Source organism: Colobus angolensis, unplaced genomic scaffold (genome assembly GCF_000951035.1).
Source record: "Colobus angolensis palliatus isolate OR3802 unplaced genomic scaffold, Cang.pa_1.0 Scaffold81, whole genome shotgun sequence".
NCBI classification, from domain to species: domain Eukaryota; kingdom Metazoa; phylum Chordata; class Mammalia; order Primates; family Cercopithecidae; genus Colobus; species Colobus angolensis.
The window spans coordinates 4,945,877-4,963,511 of NW_012121932.1; the positions used below are offsets into that span (position 1 = coordinate 4,945,877).

General features: G+C 35.1%; 1 protein-coding gene across 1 annotated transcript in view; it reads left to right on the forward strand.

Moving 5' to 3' along the window:
• SPATA17 (spermatogenesis associated 17) overlaps positions 1-17,635 on the forward strand; it is a 234,346-nt gene that overhangs the window by 5,022 nt on the left and 211,689 nt on the right. The window contains exons 2-3 of the mRNA XM_011929509.1: positions 12,229-12,318; positions 14,453-14,534. Coding sequence (XP_011784899.1) covers positions 12,229-12,318; positions 14,453-14,534 — 172 coding nt within the window. The remainder of the gene's footprint in view (positions 1-12,228; positions 12,319-14,452; positions 14,535-17,635) is intronic.

The window sequence follows — 17,635 nt, forward strand, 5'->3', positions numbered from 1 at the left end:
TAGTGAAGATGGGTTTTTACCATGTTGGCTAGGCTGGTCTTGAACTCCTGGGCTCAAGCCATCTGCCCACCTCAGCATCCCAAAGTGCTGGGATTACAGGTGTGAGCCATGGGGACCAGCCCCTTTGACTTGTTTTTAAGTTGGATAAAGCATTTTGCTTTTGTTTTTCCCATTTCTACTTTCTTCCTCTACTTCCATCTTTTAACTTTTTGGGGCCAGTTTTTGCTTAACAAAATTTAAATCAAATCTGCTTGTGTCAATGAAAAAAGTAAATGACACTTAAAAAATTTTAAAACACATACGTTTTCTAACAATATGTAAGCAGAAATCAGCCAGATATATGTAAAATCTTTTCTAATTGGCTTAGCTGAAGGGAAAAGTATGTTGGAGAATACAGAGAAAGCTGTGGCTGAGGAAGAGGGCAAGAAGTTCTGTAGAGACATGCTATGTAGACCAACTGTTCAAATGTCCACATCTCTTAATATCTGAAAGGGGGTTTGAGGAGTGCATGGGGATAGACAAAAAGAAATAGAAAGAGAAATAAATGTTATCCAATATCTACTACATGCTGAGCACTTCCTTCCCAAACATTATTTTATTTGATGTTTACAATAATCTTATGAGGTTATTTTTCTTATTCCTGGTTTACAGTGAAGGAATGTGAGATTTAGACAATCTATATTACTTGCCAAAGATAAAGAAGATCAAAGATCTAGTGACATTTGATCCATTTCATTCCACATTTATACCTGGGAGAGGGGGATCTTTAGATTATTAAGTCTCTGCAGGGAAGTAAGTTCATCAAATACATAAGGCCTATCCTGTCTTTCCAAGATCAGGTTGAGAAAAAGAAAACGGGGCTACATTACTCTGTGGTACAAGACTGGTGATTTGCACGTACTTCATTACCCTGTATCAACCTAAGGTATAATGTTCCTTAAATTGGCCTGATTTCAGGGTATATGATTCCTATAAACGTAATAAATTTGTTTCTGACTCTGACACAGTAAATTGACTGTGTTTCCTCACTGTATTCTTAGTCTAATAATTTTGTTCAGTGTCCTTGAATTTGGACGATCCGCTTAGTCCTATTAGCCTAAATAAATAGCAGCTTAGTTGAATAGATGTGAGTCCCTTCCCCTGATTCTAATTAATTACTGAAATTTTTCTTACAGGTGTACTCAATTCTGACTAGCAAAACTTAGCAAAGCTTCTTCCAAATATACAAGGAAGATTTTTGCCAAAGTGCAACAGTTCAAATCCTAACTCTGTGTTACTTTAGGTTTAAATGTAAACTTTTATACTTATATTCTTACCTTACTTAAACTCTTTAGATTTTAGTTTTCTCATCTGTAACAGGGATAATAATCCCTATTGATACGTTAACTAAAAAGGTTAAATGACCATCTGGTATATTAGTAAACACCCAATAAATTCATAATTATAATAGGAAATCGCAACAGAAGGGCAAAGTATAAAATACATTATGATCGACTCAGTAAATATCAAAAAGGTAGTTGAAAAATTTTACAGCTATTCATAAATGTTTTTCTTTTTTTCATTAAAAATGTAAAACTTTCTATTGCTGTATTATATACATTAAATAAAGTACATAAACTGTGTGAAGTGTACAACTCAGTAATTTTCCATAGGTATATACCTGTCCAAACTTCAGTCAGATAAAGTTCTTCAATGTTTTAAAACATGTTTACAAAATAAATAAAAATGTTTTAATAATAAAGAATATGTTTCTAAAACCAACAGCCAACATTAGATGTGCTGCTGGAATACAATAGAGATGGTTCCATTTAATTCAAAAGCAAAACAAAACTGCACACTAAATCTGCCTATTTATCATGCCCTGAAAGACAGATCCCTGTTTGCCAACATGTTCACTGCTGGCTCATTGATGGGGAAAAAGAAAATTGAAAGTACCTTTTACTGTCTATCAGTTTATCACTGCCCAAGTAACCTGAGCAGAAAGCCCTGTATAGGTATCAACAGCTGAATATCTGTTAAATAGGCAGATAAGCTTCATAAGACATTTAAGGAAATGTTAGTTTGGAGGAAGGAGATTAAGCTAAGAAACCAGAACAGATGGCTACTGTGGAGTTAGAACTAATGGATGAAATAGATACAAACTTCAATAAAAATGTAATGAGAACTTTTAGAGAGATAAAACTAGAGGAAAAAAGTTACCGTAACCAATTTTTAAAAATAACAATTTTCCATTTAAAAATGTAATAGGTGAATTAAAAACTAGAATAGTCACTACTGAAATATAAATATGTTAGGAAAGCAAATAAAGGAAATATCCATAAACACATGTGAATAGAAATCATGCATAATAAGATTAATAATATGGAGGACATACCCAGAGGACTTGTTATGTGAATAATAGTCACTGCAGAATTCTGACTGGGATTGGGGTAGAGATAGAAAAATAATAAAGAAATACTCTAGAAGAAAACTCCTAAACTGAAAAAAAAGTATGGCTTAGAATAGAAAGGATTCTCTGAGTCCTGTATAGTATTTCCTTTAACACCTACTTCTTAGATTTTATCTGGTAAACTTCCAAGAATACAGGAAAAATAATCTCATAGGATTCTATTCTAGACAGAAAATAAAAATAGTTATTTGCCAAGGAAATGAATGCCCTTTCTGCTCAACACGGGAACCCAAAAGACAGAAAAACAATAATTACTAATTATTCAAGACCATAGATAAGAATTCTATCAAAGATTCATTTGGGGATGGGGATGAAAGAAAGACATTTTCAGACACGTAAAGATTCACAGTTACGTCATCTATGTACCCTACCTGATGAAATGTACTCAAGAAAGTACTCGCCGTAATCAAGTGAAAATTAAATTGGAACAAAGATCTCAAGATAGAGAAAGAAGAGCAAAAGAAAGAATACAAACAACAATGAACAATTCTACAATAATTTTCATTTAATTAAAAATTAAATAAGCATTGTTACTGTGATTTGCCTTATATTTAATTAAGATAAATTAATCTAGAAGAAGTAAAACAAACTAAGCTAGAAGAATCCTATTGGTACTTTAACGTCCTTTCTAGATATCTCCTTAGGCAAGTTCAAAAGTTCACTGTACATTTTCAGTCTTCCAAGTGATCATAGGCAATAGTCTTACTATAATAATTGTCCCACTCTCACACAATAGAGGTTCTTTTTCCAGTTTCTAGTATCAACTTTTTCACCACTCTTCCAGCCCACACGTATGGTCTTTCAATGACCTGTGCATCTTCTTCACCTTCTCGCGCATCACCCAGTCTCAAAACCAATATCATAATGTTTCAGGTTCTTGCCGTGGCCATCAACCATTCTATCAGTTTTCTTTTATGCTTTTACAGTCAAATTAGTAAATTTATTCATCTGGCTTTAGCAATCTTAGTTGTTCTTGGAACAGTCTTTCCCAGCCTAAGATTATATTTATTTATAATATTTAAAAAGTTTTGTTATATTTTTCCTTCAGTCTATGTGCAGTTGTGTTTATGTGCATGTATTGTGTGAGACAGAGGCCTAACTTTTTCTATAGAATACAGTTGTCTCAACACCAGCTATTAAATAGTCCATCCTTTTCTTACTAGTTTTAAATGTTGAATGATAAGTAAAAGGCATAAAAATTGCAAAGAAAGAAGTAAAATTGTCTTTATTTACTGACAGCATAATTATGTGTGTAAAAAGCTCTATACCACATACAAAAAGAAGATTTAGAAGTAATACATGAACTTAACAAGTTCGCAGGATGCAAGGGCAAAATACAGTAGTCTTTACATAACAGCAATGAACAATTATAATTTAAGACTTCAGCAATACCATTTTTAATAGCATCAAAATGCATGTCATTTGAGTCAGAACTGTCACTTTTTCTATTGGCCTCATAAAAATGCTCTCGTGTATACAAAAGTTGTGTACAAGAGTATTTTATATACAGGATTATGTACAAGGGCATTCATTAAAGCATTATTCCTAATAGGCAAAAAATAAAAATAAAAACTGTAAATAACTTGCATCTATTTGCAACTACTCTGACTAAATAAAGACAAGCATATGAGGGAAAATAAATAGCCGTTTTAAAGAGTGAAACATTTTATACATAATGACATGTTCAAAATCTCTGAGACAAAATAAGGTTTAAGAAAAGCCCAGATTATAGAAAATATATAATACATTTAGTGTTTTTTATGTAAAACAAATGTGAAAATACATAGAGATACAAAACTGGAATTAGATAGATCTGGAATTACACGTAATAAGTTGCTAGTAGTGGTTAAATTTTAAAAATTGAAAGAAAGGGAGGTTGAAATAGAATCTTTTTTCTCTATGTTTTTCTATATTGTTTAACATTTTGTATTGAGCTTTGGTTAATCAGGTACTTATTTGTGAAATAAACAGTAGATAAATAGGAGAAAGTTTGTCCTAGGACAAAAATTTTGTTTTGAAAACAAAATTAAACATAGAAAACAAGTGGCCGTGGAAGATTTAACTGGTGTAAAACTTGTCCTCCGACCATGAAGGACTAGAGTACTCAACAAAATATATGAACATTTTTAGGTATTGATACAGTAGGCAATGCAGGATTTGATCGCAAGGAGAAACATAAGCAAATGAGATTAGCAAGACAATTACCGTAGCTTTCTTCTTGGAGGCAATCTCTGAACAAAATTCAAACTCTCAATAGTTTAACATTCATGGTGTCCAGCATCTATTTGTAAATTAGTAGTAGGATAAAAATGTAGCAAACTGTGACCCACAATCAAGAGGGAAAAAACATCAATCAATAGATACAGACCCAAATAAACAAAGATGACATAATTATCAGACAAGGATTTTTAAATAGCTATTTAAAATATGCTTAAGGACTTAGAAGTAAAATATGAAGATAATTAGGAGTTAAATAGAACATTAAAAAGAAGCAAATTAAATGTTTAGAGATTAAAAACACAGTATCTAAAATGTAAAATTTATTAGATGCATACACATACACATATACATTTTTTGAAACAATCTCAAATTTACAGAAAAATAACAAGTATAATACAAGGGTATTTTTTCCTGAATCATATGAGAGTAAGTTGCAACCTGATGTCCCATTGTGCCCCAAATTCTTTACACACAAGGACATTCTCTATATAATCACAATTCAACCATCAAAATCAAGAAATTAACATTGGCACATTTCTACCATCTAATCTTCAGACTCCATTCAAGCTTTGCCAAATTGCTCTAATAATGTTCTTTGTAGCAAAAGGATCCTGTTTGTCTTGTCTCTTTAGTTATCTTTAATATGGTACATTTTCTCAGTTTTTTCTTTGATATTCGTGACCTTGACACTTCTGAAGATTGCAAATCCTTTATTTTTTAGAATTTCCCTCAATTAGGTTTGTCTGATTTTTTCCCCTTGATTAGATTCAGGTTATGCACCCCTGGAAGGACTATCACAGAAGTGATACTGTGATCTTCTCAATGCATCCTACTAGATACTACATGATTTTGATTTGTCCCATGACTGACAATATTCGTTTAGATCACTTGATAAAGCTGTTGTCTGCTAGGCTTCTCTACTGGAATATTCTTTTTTCCTTTGTAATTAATAATTATTTTTTAAAAGCAGATCGTTTGAAACTATGTATGTATCCTGTTCCTCATCAAACTTAAAATGTATTTGTTTATTTATTTATATAAGTATAGACACATAGTTTCCTATTTTATTCAGTGGGTTAAAATCTGTCACTCTTATTTATAGGCATGCTAATATTGTCCCGGATTTGGCTAGTGAGAGCCACTTCAGTCTTCCTTCTGTGTCCTCAATGTTCTAATGCTTTCTTGATTCCTTGCTTTTTCTTGACACACAAAAAGTTGCCGGCTGATATGGTTTGGCTCTGTGTCCCCACCAGATCTCATCTTGAGTTGAAATCCCCCTAATCCTTACGTGAGGAGGGGAGGATCTAGTGGGAGGAGATTGGATCATGGGGGTGGTTTCCCCCATGCTGTTCTTGTGAAAGTGAGTGAGTCCTCACCAGATCTGATGGTTTAATAAATGTCTGACAGTTTCTGTTTTGCATGCTGTCTCTCACCTGCTGCCATGTAAGACATGCATGCTTCCTCTTCCACCATGGTTGTAAGTTTCCTGAGGGCTCCCAGCCATGCAGACCTGTGAGTCAGTGAAATCTCCTTTACTGATAAGGAAATTTATTTATTTACTTACCCAGTCTCGGGTAGTATCTTTGTAGCAGTGTGAACACAGATGAATAACAGAGGCTTATCTTGTACTTTTCCTGCCAACCCCTAGAACCATCCATTTCTCCAAAGAGCCTTTGTTTCTTTCAGTGGATGCACTTTGCTGTTATATTGCTGCTCTCTGTCCCTCTCTGTGGAAAGAACAAAGGAGTGTGTGTTTGTACACATCTATACACATTTTACATCTATACTTATTTCTCTATCTATTGGTGAACATATATATTAAAATTCATGAATTCACATTGACTACTCTATTTCAGATTCAGCACAACACGTTTATTCTAGTTTTTTTCTCTTACCTTTTCTGACAGAGAGAAACGTGGCTCCCATTATCTTTAGAATGTTTACTTATCTGATCAGTTCCTCTGTATGTAACCAAACTGTTGTCACCACAACTGCCTCTTCTCTTAGACCCAGTGAGGGCTCTATCTCCGCATGCTGAACCATCGCCTCCCCACCAACTTGGATGTTTTCGTCATCACTCTTGGGCTCTGATTCTCTATGCTGGCTACCTTCATGTGCAGATTCTTTTTTCATCTTCCCTCTACACCCCAAAGCCAGGCCTCCTCTCCATGGAACACACTGTCCTTGCTAAACTCAAACTATGACATCTTACCCCAGGCAGCCCCCACTTGTGGATGCTCACCTTACCCCACACAGGCTCTGACACCTCAAGCTGAGCCACTGTGCCTTCATCCTCCCACACCCTTTGTAGCACAGTACCCTACTTTTCCTGCCCATTTCCAAGGCCTTTGAGACTTAATTGTTCAGGAAATGAGGTAAAGAGAAGTGAGGAGAAAGAGGAAGATAAAGAAACTATATATATATATATATATTTTTTTTTTTTTTTTTGAGCTGGAGTCACACTCTGTTGCCTCTGTTGCCCAGGCTGAAGTGCAATGGCACGACCTCGGCTCACTGCAAACTCTGCTTCCCAGGTTCAAGCAATTCTCCTGCCTCAGCCTCCCAAGTAGCTGGGATTATAAGCAACCACCATCATGTCTGGCTAATTTTGGAATTTTTGTAGAGATGGGGTTTCACCATGTTGGCCAGGCTGGTCTTGAACTCCTGACCTCAGGTGATCTGCCCACTTTGGCCCCCAAAGTACTGGGATTACAGGTGTGAGCCACCACACCTGGCTAGGACACAAAATATTTTTGAATGCATTAATATTATAGGTTCTAGTTCTAAATTATAATTACCTTGTTTTCCATGACTTCTGCACAGTATTTAACATTCGACCAACTATGGTAACTCTGGGTATATGATCTAATACTAATGCATTTGCAATCCATTATTCCTTGAGCTGTGAAATAATAATAATGTTGAAGACTATTAATGAAATATGAAACATAGATTCTAGTTCTAAAATATAGTCCTATTTCTCATCATCAGTCATCTGTTACTAAGCACATGGGTGATAACCAGAACACAAAATATAGATTAAGTGTACTGTAGTTTCTGCCTTTAATGAGCATGAAATCCTTAAGACCTAGTAGTGAAATTATATGCAAACCAATAATCATTTTACACATCAACATATCTGACAGCACAGGGCAGCTAATAATGGAATTTTATTCCTACTGTCCAAAATAGTTACAAGTTATATGATAATGAAAAATAAAGAGTATTGAGTTTTTAATCTAGTATTTATTCATAGGTAATATACATGGGTCAGACTTAGCACAGTCTGTTGATGTGTAAAATGCATATTTTTTGCATATTACTGGAAAGATATTTAACTACACATTGTTTTTTTTCCTTTTCTACTTATTGTCAGTTAATTTCTGGCCACTAATGATATACATGAATATAGTGTTATCCAGGGTTATAGTACTTATTTCTAGTTGATGATGAAGTGACTTGAAACTTCCAGTTATTTCTTGATGTTTTATTACATTACTGGTAATACTTTTGGTCTTTCATCATTATTAATTCATTTAGTATTCATTGTGATAATACTGATCATAATAAATTTATTTCAAATTCATATAGGTGTCATATTTTATTCACTGCTATAGGATTTTCATTGTAATTTGGAACTAATTAATATACCATTAAAATAAAGTGTTACATTTTTCATTTTAAACATAAAATGTCTAGTAGTTCATGACATATTGTATGAGTATTCAGCATCCCAGTGGTAACCCAGCATCTGTAAATTTTGTTTTTAAGCAGTTAAAAAAAGGGCAACAGAGAAACATGTATAGAAGTCGAATTTTAGTACATACATTAAAGTTCAGTAGTAAGTTAACTACTAGTTAATTTTTAGTGCCTCCTTCCTTTTAATTGCAATGTATAGTTCTTATTGATAAAATATGTGCTTGTATATATACACATTATTAATATCCCAAAAGTAAATTATTTAATTTTCCACTTGACTGGTGCCACCACGAGAAATTAAAAAACGTAAACCCGAAACAGTTAATTTGATTGCTTCTCTTCTGCGTTTCTAATGACAATTATAAATAAAGAGTGAGTTCACACTAATACATTAATAACTAATACAGTAACTTCAAAAGAAGTATTAGATGTATCTATGTGCCTTATTCATATTTTTCGAGTGTTGGTGGGAAAGGAGAAACAAATGTTTTCAGTAATTTAAACGGACTATATGAAGAAGATGAAAAACAAATCTAGTATAGTTGTGTTAAATATTAATGGTAAAAGGTTTAAGTAACCATAAGAAGCAGTTGTATTCTATTATCACGAATTTTATTGCACATTAGCCTTATTGAATGAAATTATTCTTATTTTTTCCACACTCTATCTTCTTTGAGTTGCCTGCTCTACTGGACATTGTGTTGTATCTTTTCCATGTCGGCCATTAATGACAGTGTCTTTGTTCCACTATCCCATCTTGTTATTAGTGAGGATAAGATTTTAAAAGAAAAATGAAAAATTTCTTCTAACCCTGCAACCAGTTGAATAACGACCTTGTTTTTCAGGACTTCTGCACAGTATTTAACATTGCTTAATCGTGATCTCCCATCTTGATGCCTTCCCATTAACTTCTATGACACTGCACGCTATGCTTGCTTCTTATGATTGGACCTTGTTTTTTTCTTTTTTTCTTTAATTGTTGTTATTTAGTATTTTTTACTGTAAATCTTTACAGAGATTATCAGACTTCGGGGATATGTGTTTCCATGGTCAAAATTTTGATACTCGAGTCTAGAATTCCTTAATATTATGCGTAAAACTCTGAAAACCAAGGCCTTTTGCCTTGGCTTCAACTATTAATCTCCTCATTTCCCCCATCCTTCATTTCTGTCTTGAAATTTGTGTTTTATCATTCTCCTTATAATTTTACTACATGTGTATACATCCTTAATGAACATTCCTAAAGTTTTGTGTGGTTTTTACTTATGTAAATAAAATTATTCTGTATATGTTCAAAGGTCAAACTGTTTCTTAGCAGCCATATATATGAGTTCTTATCACTAACACTTGGTACAGTTTGAAATTTTGGGGTGTTGCTCTAGATGTTGGTATCATTTCATATTCTTAGTCTCTCAGTTTATTTTATTGTTTTAGGGAGATTGGTGCTACCTTTTCCCACAAAGTCTCCATACTGCATTTAGAAATTGATTACATGAATATTTTTTGCATTTTCCTTTTCTTCCATTTTACTTTCCCTTTCTTCTCCTCTTTTCATTTCTTACTCTCTTCCACTTTAGAAGCAGTGATGGTTAAAAATCCAGCCTCTGAGCCCGGCGCAGTGGCTCACTCCTGTAATCCTAGCACTTTGGGAGGCCAAGACGGGTGGATCACAAGGTCAGGAGTTCGAGACCAGCCTGGCCAATATGGGGAAACCCCATCTCTACTGAAAATACAAAAATTAACCGGGCATGGTGGCGTGTGCCTGTAGTCCCAGCTACTCGGAGACTGAGGCAGAAGAATCGCTTGAACCTGGGAGGCGGAGGTTGCGGTGAGCCGAGATAACACCACTTCACTCCAGCCTGGGCAGCAGAGCGAGACTTCATCTCAAAAAAAAAAAAAAAAAAAAAACAAACAAAAACCCAGCCTCTAGAGAAGGATTACCAAGGATTAAATGCCAGCTGTGACACTTACTAAAGATGTGACCTTGGGCATATTACTATGCTTTCTCCACAGTGGTATCTTCTTCTGTCAAATAGGGATAATAATTCTCTTCTTCATAGAGGTATTGAAAGGATTATGTATGAGTTAATTCACTGGTATGTAAAATGTTAGGAACAGTGCCTAACACATAAGGTTTTATTTAGTAAAACATATTTATTTCCTTCTATTTCTCTCAACAGCTCCTTTCATGTCTGCCTTTTTCCCATCATCACCCCGCGTTTAAGTTACTAGGAGGATACGGGCACTCATGGGCTCTCAGCAGCTCTGTCATCCTAAAGTAGGGAGAGGTTTCAATGTTGGGAGTAGATCTAGTGAGGGAAGCCTGTGAGTGGCATTTCTCACTGGGATGGAAAATGCCAACAGGCATGTTTCTCCCTCAGGTAGCATTTTTGGTAAGACAAAGGTTGAGTGTTAGAAGTATACACCAATTATCTCTCCTGAGGCCATGGGGAGTACAGTATAAGACAAAATAGAGAAGATTACTGCCTTTGATGATTTCAAGTTTAGTGGAAGAGACCATCGTTAAATAATTTTTAAATATGATCGTGGTACATATTATGAAGAGCTATGAGAGTATAACATGGAAAGGCCTAATTGTAGTCTGGGAAGTCAGGGAAAGTCCTCTGGAGGAAAGGACTTTAAGCTGTTCTCCTTCCCACATGGAGGACAATAATAGGATGCCAGAATCCACTTTAGTCAAGCGTCTTTTTTAAAAAAAAAAAAATTTGTATTTTGAGATGGAGTCTCCCTCTGTCGCCCAGGCTGGAGTGCAATGGCACTATCTCAGCTCACTGCAACCTCCGCCTCCTGGGTTCAAGCGATTCTTCTGCCTCAACCTCCCGAGTAGCTGGGATTACAGGCACCCGCTACCACACTTGACTAATGTTTGTATTTTTAGTAGAAACGGAGTTTCACCACGTTGGCCAGGCTAGTCTTGAATTCCTGACCTCAGATGATCCACCCACCTTGGCCTCTCAGAGTGCTGGGATTACAGGAATGAGTCACTGGGTGTGCCTTACTCAAACCTCTTCTGTAATTTGTTACATGCAGTACAAATATACAACAATAAGGAATCTTTCCTTTCTTCTGTTCCTAATTGTCTAGAGTGGTCTATACTCTTAATTATTTCCAGCAGATTTTGTTGCATCATATGGTAATCTTATCACTGTGCCTTTTGTTCATTATCAGGTAATGCAACTATTTATATATTCTCTTGTGTGGTTTTTACAGTTTATTTTACACTTAATCTACACCTTATGTAATCTTACTGATTTATGTGAATTCTCCCTATATTGTACATGTCTCACATCTGGATCACTGACTTGAATTTCTTATCTCTGTATAGCCCTATGGCCCTCCCCCTGCCTAACTTTCTGAGAATTCCAGCTATTAATGGAACATGCATTCTGTGATGGATTCATTTAACTTAGAGGCAACTCATTTAACTGAAGAATGAGTGAAATATGTGAGCATTTTAGTCTTGCATGATACATGTGTAATAGCATTTAAACAGTAAATCCAAATGATTATGTTTTTAAAATAATGTCAAAATAGCACATTTCTTTCTTACTCCCTAATAAAAATTACTGGCAAATTAATTAGTTGTAAAATTGGTGATTATCAAAATAAAAAAAGCAAAGCTGTTGAAAGCACATGGCTTCTCAGAGAAAGGTTAATTTTCAAAACATAGCTCATGATTTTTGAAATGCCTTATTTATTTATATTTTAATGTTATTTAAAATGACATTTGAATTTATAATTATCATTTTGGAAGAAATTAAAAATCAAGTTTAACAGGTTGACTTGCTTTAGAATTATATTGGTTACTAATGAAGTGCTTTTTAAACATTTTGTTTTAGTGTTGTAGATCCATTTAGAATAAAGGAGAATGATGCAGCAGTTAAAATCCAGAGCTGGTTTCGAGGATGTCAAGTTCGGGCGTATATCAGGTATATTGGTTTTGTCATGGAAACCTCAGATATATCATAAAATATATTCCTTAGAAAATGTAGTTTATTCATGCAGTGCTCATTTCAAATAATTTTTTATTTTACTCATAATGTAGTTAATAAATTGTATGGTATTCTTTTAAAAGAAATACACAGTATTTCTGATCTTTTCTTACCAAAACTAAATTATATTGACTGTATCTCTTTTTAAAATTCTCAATGTTGGCCAGGCACAGTGGTGCACTCCTGTAATCCCAGCACTTTGGGAGGCTGAGGCGGATGGATCACTTGAGGTCAGGAGTTCGAGACCAGCCTGGCCAACATGGTAAAACCCTATCTCTACTAAAAATACAAAAATTAGCCCGGCATGATGGTGCATGTCTGTAATCCCAGGTACGTAGGAGGTTGAGGCAGGAGAATCCCTTGAACCCGGAAGGGGAAGGTTGCAGTGAGCTGAGAAGGTGCCACTGCATTCCAGCCTGGGCAACAGAGTGAGACTCTGCCTCAAAATAAATAAATAAATAAAATTCTCAATATTACGAACACACTTGCCCAGATTCCTTTTCCCAAATTCCTAAGGATCTACAAATGACTGGGTTTGTATTTATAGCAAATAAATTCATTGGCTGGTAAGAAAGGGGAAAAGGAGAAAACAGTTTCAATCCTTTCTACCATGTTGGTAGATAAAAGAAAGTGATGCATGGATGATGTCATTCTGACTATACAAAAAGATGGAAATTTGTCCCTATCTTAACTCTTAACTCTATCTTAATTTTTTTTTTTCAGTGCCCAAACTTTCCCTCAGTGTCCCATCAATTCTTAAAAATATTTCCCTGGATAAGGTAGAGGAAAATATGCCTACTCCAATAATAACTCATCAGGCTGGGAAATATCCTATATAAAACTTCCTTATACTGCCTAGTAAGAGCTAGACATGCAGATTTAAACTGTGAAGACAAGGCTTCTCTCTCTTTTTTTTTTTTTTTTTGAAATAGAGTTGTTGCCCAGGCTGTGCAATGGCATGATTTCGGTTCACCGCAAACTCTGCCTCCCAGATTCAAGCGATTCTCCTGCCTCAGCCTCCCAAGTAGCTGGGATTACAGGCATGTACCACCATGCCCAGCTAATTTTGTATTTTTAGTAGAGACAAGGTTTCTCCATGTTGGTCAGGCTGGTCTCCAACTCCCGACCTCAGGTGATCCGCCCGCCTTAACTTCCCAAAGTGTGGGGATAACAGGCATGAGCCACCGCGCCCGGAAGACAAGGTTTCTCTTTTGGCCACTATATAAACTAAGGATCATGGTGGCAAATCGAGGATTTTTGAATTTAGCAGACTAACATGATGTTGGCTTGGATAGACTGAGGATTACAGGAAAAGAATGAAGAGAACTATTTCTTAACCTCATGAATTTCTCTCTCTCTCTCTCTCTCTCTCTTTCTCTCTCTTTCTCTCTTTCTTTCTTTCTCTTTTTTTTTGAGAAAGTCTTGCTCCGTTGCCTAGGCTGGAGTGCAGTGGCGAGAACTCGGCTCACTGCAACCTCTGCCTCCCTGGTTCAAGCGATTCTCCTGCCTCAGCCTCCAGAGTAGCCGGGACTACAGGCATGCACCACCACACCTGGCTAATTTTTGTATTTTTAGTAGAGATGGGGGCAGTTTCACCACGTTGGTCAGGCTGGTCTCAAACTCCTAAGCTCAGGTGATCCACCTGCCTTGGCCTCCCAAAGTGCTGGGATTACAGGCATGAGCCACTGTGCCTGGCCCTCATAAATTATTTCTAATTGTTAATAATGATTTACATCAATAGTGCCTGGCTTATTTCTCAACATGTCACTGTGACCTGTTTTATAGTCTTAACATTCAGAAATGTTTTAAAAAGTAAGTGTTGAAGAATAATTGGAATTAAGTATTGTGTAATAATAAGCCCCAAAGAACTAACGGCTAGTTACCAATGCTGTTTTCTTCTACTTCTAGAAACGATTAAGTCTATCCCACAATAACTTTCTACTCTTTAAAAGTGCACATAAACTTGCTTTTGAATTTGAATTCTTGAATTTTAGGAGAGTATTCTAACAAAGATTTAACTGACCTCCTTGTTTCAATGAAAGGATACTAATAAGCGTATTTTTTATCCTAGGCATTTAAACAGAATTGTAACAATTATTCAAAAATGGTGGAGAAGTTTCTTAGGCAGAAAGCGATATCAACTAACTGTGCAGGTAAATATAAAATGTACATATGTTAGCATTTTAATTGTACAGTATGCTGTAATTTATTCACCTTAGTCATATTTCCATATAGTTTGGAAATTACTGATGATGAGTATTTATGTAAGGACAAAATTGCACTTACTTTCTAGTATGAGACCTCTTCTTGAAAGCATTTTCTGATATTTCCATGGATAATTGACCAATTTTTTTGGTACCTAAACTACACTGATATTATTTTTGCTTGAAGTACTTTTCACAGTATATGCATTTATGCTTATTTATTGATGATTGTCTGTACTTTGTAGATGGTGAGCTTTTTGAGAGTGGGTGCTGTAGCCCACTTCCTTTTTGGATCACCAATATTTTAGGCTAATGCCTTGCCCAGAACACAGTCAATAAATATCCTCATAAGGACGCTAAATTGGTCAAAGCAAACAATAAGCCTTCTTTTGTCTTCTCTTCAGGACTTTCTGATAAATTTTGTTTCATGGGTGTAAATAAGATTTAACTAATTTAATAAATGATGTATCATTCTAGAATGGCTTTTTATAGAAAGTTAAACGTATTTGTGGATATATCACAAATTTATTTGTGATTAATTATTATTGGAAAGCAACAAAGATTATATGGTGCTGTTATACTAGCTATTATTTATTAAACAACTGCTGTATACCAGGCATTTTGTGTAATTATTTAATTCATATGTTAGGATGCTTATTAAAAGTAACTGTTGTTACTTTTAACAAGGAACAGGCTAGGAAACTGAGTCTCATCCACTTGTCCATGAACGCATAATGGTACATTCAGTATATGTAGCAACCTTACAGTTGCTATAGAAGTTTTTACATTGGGCACAGTTGTCTGGTAATTGCCAAGATGCTCTGCCTAATCTGCTAAGGACAGAGACTATGTCTCATTAGCGTTGCACTCTCAGAGCATGGTGCCTGGCATATATTAGATAATTAGCACTTATATCTATGAATAGAAGAATGAACAACAATTCTGTTTCTACTATGCTGTGCTCCCGTTACTGGTAGAAGCCAAAAATTGACACTGATTGGTCATCAGTCTGAGTATAGTAATATTTTTTTTTTTTTTTTTTGAGACAGAGTCTCACTCTGTTCCCCAAGCTGGAGTGCAATGGCATGATTTCATCTCACCGCAACCTCTGCCTCCTGGGTTAAGCGATTCTCCTGCCTCAGCCTCCCAAGTAGCTGAGATTACAGACCCCAGCCACCATACCTGCTTAATCTTTTTATATTTTTAGTAGAGATGGGTTTCTCCATATTGACTAGGCTGGTCTCGAGCTCCTGACCTCAGGTGACCTGCCTACCTCAGCCTCCCAAAGTGCTGGGATTACAGGTGTGAGCCATCATGCCCAGACAAACTTTTTTTTCTCTTCTCCTGTCTTGATTTTGGTTAAAAACATCATTTTAAAAAGTAACTCTTTGAATTGCTCTGAAAGCAAATGCCTCTATTTCTGTTTCAGCTTAACATTTTGTAAAGGAAAAATTGGGAAGAAGATGTAACTTATAGTTACAGAGTATATGCTAGGTGCCAGATACTGTGGTAAACATTAATTATGCAATATCTCTGAGTCTTGTACCTACCTTTTGACTCTCACCGAACTGTAGAAAGAGCACAGGTTTTAGACCTGATGACGGAGGTTTGATGACTGTGGGCAAGTTATTTAACCTGTGTGGACCTTGCTTATGTCCCTTGTCTTTAAAATAAAGATAAGAATGTGTGGCAGATTTTTGTTAAAATTAAGTGAAACACTGTACGTAAAATACCCGGAACTGTGATTGGCACCTAGGCAGTCCTCAAAAAGGGTAAGTTTTTCATTTGTGATGCTATTGTTTGTATTATTCAAAAACTATTGAGGCAGTTTGCTTGGAGTAATATAAGTGAGAGATTTTCAAATCAGATTAGCTCCATTTTACATTTCTCTCACTTATACATAATCACATGATGATTTTATTATATGTGAGTGAGTGTAGTGTGTGGATAGATAGATAGATATGTAGGCATACGCTTTTTATACAGTGAATCAGGAAACTTCTTACGTTTTGAAGCTTCTCTTTCTTAGAGTTAGTGACAACAGAAATTAGGAGGACAGCAAAGAAACACAGACAGATGTCTTTAAAGCTGTATTTATAATAAATAGGAAAGAAAACTGAAGAGGGAAAAGAGACTTTCAAGGTTTAAGTGTAGATATTGGATTCACTATCAATCCATCTAAAGTGCTATTCAACTGATAACCCTAGAATCTACAACTTGATATTTTAGAATATTAAAGGTCATCAGGATAATTTGTATTTCCTTCATATTATCTGTCTCTGTGTTTATATACTAAAATTAATATAGTTAAATATATACTCTTCTATATTGTTGAAGAGTTAAATTTGCATGATCTTCATGAGATGCTCTTCTGAAAAAAATGAGTGTGGTTGTAGAAACAATAGTTTTAAGAATCTTTGACAATTGCTGACATTGGACAGAGCCAATGGAAGCAGATGAAGTCAGATAGAAGGAAGTGTTATAGATGTTTCCTGGGCGTAATGTTATATTCTTAAACAGTGAAGAAGAGATTTGCTTTTTCTTCTTTTATTTTTTCAATTTGATTGCCAGGGATTTTGGTAATAACCTTTTATCTGGTATACATATGAAAGACCCGTATTTTCTATTTAAAGACACATAAAACGAAAGAATTCCATTGGCTACAGTATATATTCCATATTCTATCCAAACTTAATTTATACCATTTTAATACAGAATTTTTATTTCATATTTGGGTCCATTTGTCCCACAGGTATGGAAAAAATGTAAATAAATATCAGTGCTTCTTTTGTATGTGAAATTCCTATTGATGGCTTTTAAATACTATTTTTAAACATAAGTTTTCTTACTCCACTTTCTTTCTCCCTTCCTTTTCTTCTTTCTTTCCAATTTTGACGTATGATTTTTATTTATTTATTTATTCTTATTGACTTATTATTATTTTTTTTTTGAGACAAATTCTTGCTCTGTTGTCCAGGCTAGAGTACAGTGGTGTGATCTTGGCTCACTGCAACCTCTGCCTCCCTGGTTCAAACGATTCTCCTGCCTCA